Source organism: Neolamprologus multifasciatus, chromosome 6, assembly GCF_963576455.1.
Source record: "Neolamprologus multifasciatus chromosome 6, fNeoMul1.2, whole genome shotgun sequence".
NCBI lineage: Eukaryota > Metazoa > Chordata > Actinopteri > Cichliformes > Cichlidae > Neolamprologus > Neolamprologus multifasciatus.
This window is the reverse complement of record NC_140444.1, coordinates 390,332-398,452: the sequence shown is the minus strand read 5'-3', so window position 1 is coordinate 398,452 and position 8,121 is coordinate 390,332. Positions and strand designations below refer to the sequence as shown.

The 8,121-nt window shown below is 55.3% G+C and overlaps 2 protein-coding genes across 2 annotated transcripts; both read left to right on the top strand.

Moving 5' to 3' along the window:
• The first annotated feature begins 1,956 nt into the window (after positions 1-1,956).
• pet117 (PET117 cytochrome c oxidase chaperone) lies at positions 1,957-3,415 on the top strand. The gene is made up of 2 exons (XM_085162440.1): positions 1,957-2,451; positions 3,266-3,415. Exons 1-2 carry the CDS (start codon positions 2,356-2,358, stop codon positions 3,413-3,415), a joined length of 246 nt encoding a protein of 81 aa, XP_085018566.1. The 5' UTR covers positions 1,957-2,355.
• Positions 3,416-3,545: 130 nt separating this feature from the next.
• kat14 (lysine acetyltransferase 14) lies at positions 3,546-8,107 on the top strand. Its single transcript, XM_085162431.1, has 10 exons — positions 3,546-3,804; positions 4,612-4,733; positions 4,811-4,932; positions 5,015-5,187; positions 5,258-5,692; positions 5,775-6,358; positions 6,439-6,572; positions 7,301-7,476; positions 7,550-7,740; positions 7,817-8,107. Exons 1-10 carry the CDS (start codon positions 3,546-3,548, stop codon positions 7,988-7,990), a joined length of 2,370 nt encoding a protein of 789 aa, XP_085018557.1. The 3' UTR covers positions 7,991-8,107.
• The last annotated feature ends 14 nt before the right edge of the window (positions 8,108-8,121 follow it).

The window sequence follows — 8,121 nt, the reverse complement described above, 5'->3', positions numbered from 1 at the left end:
CCCTGCCTCACCTCTCTGTGGATGACGTCCTCTACAGCTGAGCGGTAAAAGCTATAACACCCGTGGTGAGCATGCTCAGATATGACTGGCCCGACTTGATCGGCCAATCAGGCGTGAGAAGATCTGAGGTGAATTCAGTTGTTTCACAGGTGGAGGTGTGAGTGGGCGTTAATCAGCTGCCGATGGTTGGTTGTGTAGGCCTCCACCTCACAGGTGGAATAAACTGCCATTTCCACTCCAAAGAGTCACATGACAGTCGAGTCAACGACTCTCAGGACCGCCTCAAAGGTCACGACCTCACTAAGTGTCATGTACCAGGGACTCCCCCTGAGTTGGATGCAAGGTGAAGCATCCGGGCCTCCCTCCACCCACAGGCAGGAGGAGGATAAAGGTGGCCTCAGGTGTGACAGCTCAAGTTACAAGTGTGTGGTCATGTGACCACTTTCACAGCTTTTGAGGCGTGGCGGAGGAGGAGGAGCTGTTCAAAGAGCACGCTCCCTCCATGTTGCATGTTTGTGCTGTGAGCCTGTTATACAGTTTATATGTAGTTCAGCAGCTTGAGCAGGTTCAGCTCCGTGATCACAGGCTTCCCTCACAGCAGTTCACACGTTGCTGCGCGTCACGCTCTGTCTCATTACACGTTTCCGGTTAGCGCACCTGTGTCAGGGCGGAGCCAAAGGTCAGCCGTGTGTCCCAGACAGATAAAGGGTTAATAAAAAATCACTATTCATATTGGGCTGCTAGTGCTGGCAGTGGCCTGCGCTGAGATTTATCCGGCTGATTCTGACCAATCACATCAGTCCGTTTCACTCCGAGCCACACCTGAGCAGCACGGTTCAGCGGGTGTTCTGAGGGCAGCCCGCGGCTGGCGGGCACTAGGGGGTGCTGTGGAGCTGTGCTGATATCACACGTATGCCTGACAAACGGTCTTGGCCTCACCTGCCAAGGAGCAGCAGGTGACTCACCTGTGGAAACCTACGTGAACCAAGCCATCAGGTAAACTGTGTGTGACAGCGTTTGAAGCGACGTTTAAAATTCTCTCCTGGCAGTGAAACAAACACGTGCATAAGGCACAAAGTGCTGCTGTTCACAGCTGTCAGCACAGACTCTGTTTGTCTCTGTGACGGCAGTAAATCAGACCCTAAATGTTCCTCGGCTTTAAGATTCCCGCCTCTGTGGTGCAGGATATTACACAGGCTGTTGTCGTTCATATGACCTCCACCAAACAACAGAACGCTGAGACAGAGTACGATGCGCGTTTGTAGTCTTCTTCTTCCTCCAGTTTAACGGCAGCGTGTGTAACCGGTGTGATTCTGCGTTGTGTCTGATAAAAAAGGTAAAAGAAAGAAAGACCTCCAAGTAAATAATTTGCCCACTCCAGCTCCTACGACCAAATACAAACAGTGGGGAAGAGGGTTAGCTCAACATCCAAGCTAGCAGTATGTATTCATGCTAGCATTTATGGCGCCTAAAACACATTTACGATACACACATACTACACACTTATAGCATCTAACAAAAACAGGCTTAATAATGACAATAATTGAACTAAAATCGCAATCATAAACATCAGGGTGGCTAAATATGCATTATATGTGTGTTTTAAGGTGTTGGAAAGACGCAAAAAAAAGACAAAAGGGGTACACTGTATTTATAGGATTGCACCAAAGAAGAAGAAGAAAAGAATGAGGAGGGGCTCTACTGATAATGAACATAACTACAGGCTTGGAGGTCCTAAAAGTCAGGTATAAAAGGAACAGTTTGGGGGTTTAGAACACATTTTGGGTAATTATAACAATGTGATTTATGACCCTGTTACACTTGCATCCATCGAAGTTGCATTGCTGCCACCCTCTGGTGTTACTTAGACTGCACTTAGCTCTTTAAATCCTCTTAAACAACCCCGTTCTGCTCAGAAACCGAAGAACCACTCCTTTCCGTTCATGACATCCTAGCCACTTCAAACCTGAGTTCCCCCCTGATTCCCAATTCTACCCTCATCATTCCCCCGTTTGTAGTCCGTCTGCTCGTTGTAGTTTCAACGCGGCGGACATCCTCACACCGTCAAGGAGAGAGAGTGTGAGGTCGTTCCACTTCTCTTTTCCTAAGTCCTCAGCAGGAGGAAAGGAGACAGGAGATACATCACAACACACTAACACACCTTGCGAGTGTGACACAGAGAGGACAGGTGAGGTCCTGGTTCTCACCTAAAATAGAAACAAACGAACATTTGTCACGCGAGTCTGCGTGTGTGTCACACACTCCGGCCGGTGGGGGCGGTGCAGCTCAGGTGAGCGTAGAAGAAGAAGGCCTTAGCCGCCGCTAGCCGCCGTTAGCCGGAGCTGAGACAGCGTGATGTCCGCGGTCTCTAAGGTGGTCCTGGGAGTGTCCGTGGTTCTGACCGTGAGCACCGTGGCTGCGGTGCACCTGAAGCAGGCCTGGGACAGAGAGGTAAGCCGGGCCGGGGCAAGCCGGGCTGGGGCAAGCCGGGCTAACATCTAGCCTGCGTGTGCCGGAGCGGGTCACGGGGGCTAACGAGGCTAACGCTAAAGCACAGCTGGTGGTTAAACCCAATTAAACGGACACAGGTGACGTCACACAGACGTTAAAAGAGTAATAATAAATAAACACGATAATGACGATAAACAGCAGCCAAAAACCGCTTCCTCCAGCGCTTTTCAAAATAAAAGACTCAGATGGCAGGTAAACAATGAGTCCTTACATGTATGGCTCAGTTAGCTAACCCGGCGTTATCTGAGTTAACTTTAGCTCAGGTGAGTGCAGAACACGTGACTGACAGAACTGCAGTGGGGTCACGCTTACAGGTGTGCCTTTATTTTGGAGGTGCGTTTTCTGTCGTGTGACCTCTGTGAGGTCACGAGGCCTGCTGTTAAATAACAAAGAAACAGAAAATCACACACCTGGGTTTAAGGTGTTCGCACCATGAGCATCTCACCTGTGACACCTGTTTCAGTGATAAGTGATCCAGCGCCTTACAAGAACTCAAGAATGCTTCGCAACACAAGTCAAAAAGGTCAAAGGTTTAAGTTTGTGTGTTTAAGTTGAAGTGAAGCTCCTACGGGAGAGACTCCACCTTTGAGGGTTCTGTTGCAAGGGACAGAAAGCAGACCGGACTGTGTCTGAGACTGCGTACAGGTGCTGGGGGGCGGAGCCCTGACAGATTAATGAGTGAGATTCATGAGGGCGGGGCTCACATGTCCCAGAGCTTGATCAACGATGAGTGGTCTTTGTGTTTGTTGTGCAGCGCCTGCGTGAGGGCGTGGTCAGGGATCTGGAACGGCTCGAGCGCAGGAAAGAGAACCTGCGGATGCTGGAGGAGCAGCGGCTGCTGACCCGACAGCTGGAGGAGGAGAGACGCCGCAGGGAGGCCAGGCTCCACCCACAGGACACCTGAGAAAAGGTAAACACTCTCGTGGACCTACGTTACCCAGTGTCTCCTTACGACTGGGTCACCTGTAATGTTTCTGCTCTTGTGTAGATCGCAGCGGTCACCTGCCCAGGTGTGCCGTACCTGAAGCAGGACGATGGACAGCAGCAGCGAGCAGCTGGTGGGAGGGGAGGACGAGGCAGCCTGCACGTCGGCGTCGGACGGTCTGGAGGAGGGGGAGGTGGAGGGCGAGACGCTGCTGATCGTTGAGTCGGAGGACCAGGGCTCTGTGGACCTGTCACATGACCAGAGCGGCGACTCCCTGACCAGTGACGTGGGTGAGGACACCGACGGGGGGTGGGCCTGCGAGGACATGTCCTTCTACTGCGACCGCTGCCACAAGTGGATCCCCGCAGGTGAGCTGGCCAATCGCAGCGCTCCATTTCTGACGTGACCGACGCCGCTACCTTCTCCAGTAGGTGGTGCTACCTGCTGTCGAGCAATCTGACAATGTGACATCAGCAGACCGCACGCCGCCGATTGGCTGGTCAGGTGTGTCATTCTGTGAGTCATGAGAGCGAGTCTGACAAAACGCCGCGGACCGAGCAGGAGGCACGCCATCGCCTCGGCGTCCTGCTTTGTTCTCGTTCTTGTCGCGCACAAGTGATGTCACAGGATGCTCGGCCTTGTTGCTATGACAACCCAACGCGATCAAGTCTGTGGGTTCCCGGCGACACCGCAGTTGTAGCTACGGGGTAGGACGATATGCTGAGAGCGTTACGGCGGGAACAAAAGTGATCCAGACGCTCCCGCCGCGTGCCGGCCGGTCCGTCTCACGTGGCGCTCGTTAAAGCTGTCGCGCGAATCAACGGTCGTACCCGCTGAACTCTGAAGCGAGATCTGCACCTGCGCGCGGTAGCTTCCTCCACACGGCCCCACCTTCAGGCACGAGCTCCTCCTCGCGTGTGCACGAACGCCGTTTAGCCCGGCTCACGGCGTGAGCGTGCTCTCAGTTTGTGTCACATGACGCGATGGACAATCACATGATATGAGCCCTAATGTGACCTCTGACCTGCTGTAAGCAGGTATGAGAGTAAAGGTGAGGTCTGATGTGGTGTGGGTGGAGCCAGACAGGCAGCTTCATCAGCTGAGAGCAGGCACTGGTGGTAACCTAGGCGACGCCCAGCAGCACCAGCACCTAACCTGTACCTGTGCGTCCTCAGCTCAGCTCCGCGGCGAGCAGCCGAGCTACCTGAAGGGAGACAACTTCTTCAAATTCGTCTGCTCCGACTGCTCCGAAGACGGCAAGGAGAGCTTTGAGAGGATGAGGCTCACCTGGCAGCAGGTAGGACATTAGCCCCGCCCACACACACACAGACACACCTCAGATAGCGGCGTGCTGACGGCTTCTTCCTGCGACAGGTGGTGATGTTGGCCATGTACAACCTGTCTCTGGAGGGGACGGGCCGGCAGGGCTATTTCAGGTGGAAAGAGGACATCTGCGCTTTCATTGGTCGACACTGGAACTTCCTGCTGGGCTCGAGGTCGTCGCAGACGGACAACAAAGGTTTGCTCTCCATCGATAACGTGCCGCCGCTCACGTTCCTGTTGCACGCTTCTTTGCAGGAAGAAGACGTCCACCTGGTGGAGCACGGTAGCGGGCTGCCTGTCGGTCGGAAGCCCCGCCTTCTTCCGCTCCGGAGCGCAGGAGTTCGGCGAGCCTGGCTGGTGGAAGCTGGTCCACAACCGACCTCCGACCCTGCGACCAGAAGTGGACAAATCCGTGACAAAGACTAAAGGTAAGCCGCCATCGAACTCCCAACTGGACGTGTGTGTTGACCTCTGACCTTGGACGCCGTTTACCCACAGCGTCCAAACCCGTGCTGGACCCGATTATCACCGTGGAGGGTCTGCGCAAACGCGGGGCGCGCAACCCCGTGGAGAACGCCATGCAGCTGAAGGAGAAACGCTCGCGCACTCAGGAGGCCAAAGAAATCCGGCGGGCCCAGAAGGAGGCGGCGGGCGGATACACGGACCGTAGCGCCGCCTCCACGCCTGTCAAACTGGGCGGAGGCCGTGGTGCGGGTGGTGGGCGGCGCCCAGATCTGGTGCTGGAGAAGGGCGAGGTCATTGACTTCTCTTCGCTCAGCTCCTCAGACAGAACGCCACTCACCAGCCCGACGCCATCGCCTTCACCTGACTTTTCTGCCCCGGGAACGCCAGCCTCGCATTCGGCGACGCCCAGCCTGCTGTCGGAGGCAGACCTCATCCCTGACGCCATGCCGCCACAGGCGTTGTTCCACGGTGAGGTAACGCCTGATTGGTGCAGGTCATGTGGTTTATGTGATGTAAGCGCTGATGGCGTGTTCTGCTTCCTCCGACTCAGATGACGAGGAGATGGAGGCGGAGGGGATGATCGACCCGGGAACCGAGTACATCCCGCCTGCCAGCGCCAACCTGGGCACCCGCAAGAAGCTCCGCCCACCACCGCCTCACATCAAGCGTGAAGCCGAGAGCGAGGAAGACGAAGGCCGTGAGCACGACTTTGAAGAAGCCGTAGGACAAAGCGAAGACACGCCGCTGTCCGCAGGCGGCGGTGGCGGAGGACCTGAGCGCAGAAGGACGGCTCATCCGGAGAACGCTGTCGGCGCTGCCGGCAACGCCCAGAGCCCTCGCTACGCCGCTCTCAGTCTGTACGAGGAGAGGATGCTGCTGCGAAGGCTGGACGCGTGCCCGCTCGCGTTGGCCGTCACGCCGCAGGCTAAACGCCTCCACAGGAAGTTGCTGGTTCGCCAGATAAAACGACAGAGGAGGCACCCCCTGCTGGACATCGACCGAGTGGTCAGCGCCACCCTCAGCCTGGTGGGAGGGATCTATGGCGCGCAGGAGGCGGGAGCACAAATCGGCGGCGGTGTGAAAGGGAAGTACTGCACCAGCAGCCAGGAGCTGCGGATTCTCGATCGCTTCCAGGTAACGCACGCACTTCCTGTCCGTCCACGTGACGCGCCCGCGTGCAGCTGATGCAGCGTTCACCTGTCCGTGTTTTACAGACCGGCGTCTCCGGCAGGCGAGGCGTCCAGCAGCCGTCCGTGTCCTTCTGGCATCGTCTGATGGGAGCTGAAGGAAGCCTGGAGCAGACCATCAGGAGCCCGTACACCTCCCGCCTCCTCAAACCGTACATCAGGTAAACCTCCGGGTCAGAGCCACACCTGTGGGCGGAGTCCTCTGAGCTTCCTGCGAGGTGGAGGTCGAGGGCTGTGCAATACGACCAAAACCTCATCTCCTGATATAAAACATCTATCGTCCGATAACGATACAAATCACAACAATGTAACATTTCCTGTAAACTCTGTGAAGCAGCTCGACTTGCGTGACGTGTTTCCAGCTGTGCGTCGAGTGTTTTAACGATGCGTGAAACGATACATTTTTAGACATAAGTAACGGCGCCGTTTTCTTTGTGAGTATTTATTACACGGCGTGCTGCAGGGAAAAGCCTGTTCTAACGTTTGAGTCTAAGCTTTATTTTTTAGCACCTGGCGTCTTTTTTACGTCTCATCCGTAAATAATCTGCATCTTTCACGTGATGCAGTTTATTTTGAAAAGTCTCAACAGGATCTTGAGCTTTATTGTGAAAGGTTTATGTGGAACATAAACAAGCAGACACGCGATGGTCTTATCATCGTTGTTGCTAACGACAACGCATAAAAACAGGCGCTTGTCTGTAGTGTGGTTATATTAAATATAAGAGAAAGAGAACTTACAGCGACATCAGAACGATGAAAACAGCCGTAAACAGTTTATTTTACACCACAAAACAAACGATAGTGTAAAATGAAACGATGTTTTTATATCGTCACATCGAGCAGCCCTACGGAGGTCCACACCTGCGTTCTCCATCTTTCTTTTGTGTAGGCGGGACTTCGAGAGCCGTCCGCCGAAGCTCCGGCTGCTGGCCGAGATCCGAGCGTACCCGCACAGGAAGGAGGCGGGCTGGGCACCCGAACCCGACGCTCCCATCGACTACTGCTACGTCCGTCCAAACCACATCCCCTCCGTCAACGCTATGTGTCACGACAGCTTCTGGCCAGGTAGCACGCTCGCCCGTTACGCCCCGTGGCGCCGCCCGGCCGTGGCTCAGACCTCCGTCTGCTCCTCCCACAGGTGTGGATCTGTCCGAGTGCCTGCAGTACCCTGACTTCAGCGTGGTCGTCCTTTACAAGAAGGTGGTGGTGGGTTTCGGCTTCATGGTGCCGGACGTGAAGTACAACGAGGCCTACATCTCCTTCCTGCTCGTCCACCCCGAGTGGAGGCGGGCCGGCATCGGGACCTTCATGATTTACCACCTGATCCAGGTGCGACTGCAGGTGGGCGGGTCAGGGGCGTCCGTGCCGCTGCGACCATCCTAACGTGTGTTTGTGCGTGTTTCAGACGTGTATGGGGAAGGACGTGACGCTGCACGTGTCGGCCAGCAACCCCGCCATGCTGCTGTACCAGAAGTTCGGTTTCAAGGCCGAGGAGTACATCCTGGACTTTTATGATAAATATTACCCCGTGGACAGCGCAGAGTGCCGCCATGCCTTCTTTCTGCGACTGCGGCGCTGAGCCCCGCCCCCAGCTGACCTGCGCCTGAGGCAGGTGTGCAGCTGTCGGTGCTGTGAGGAACATCTGGGACCTGTGTGTGTGCTGTTTGTGTTTCTGTATTAAAACCAAAGTGCTGAAGCTCCGCCTGCTCT

What these genes read in the sequence shown, in the direction of transcription:
- pet117 (XM_085162440.1), top strand. Translation starts at nt 2,356, where the DNA reads ATGTCCGCGGTCTCTAAGGTGGTCCTGGGAGTGTCCGTGGTTCTGACC. An exon ending in AGCAGGCCTGGGACAGAGAG is followed by an intron (nt 2,452 to 3,265) that starts GTAAGCCGGGCC and finishes TTTGTTGTGCAG; the next exon opens with CGCCTGCGTGAGGGCGTGGT.
- kat14 (XM_085162431.1), top strand. Translation starts at nt 3,546, where the DNA reads ATGGACAGCAGCAGCGAGCAGCTGGTGGGAGGGGAGGACGAGGCAGCC. An exon ending in CCACAAGTGGATCCCCGCAG is followed by an intron (nt 3,805 to 4,611) that starts GTGAGCTGGCCA and finishes GTGCGTCCTCAG; the next exon opens with CTCAGCTCCGCGGCGAGCAG. An exon ending in CTCCTCAAACCGTACATCAG is followed by an intron (nt 6,573 to 7,300) that starts GTAAACCTCCGG and finishes TCTTTTGTGTAG; the next exon opens with GCGGGACTTCGAGAGCCGTC.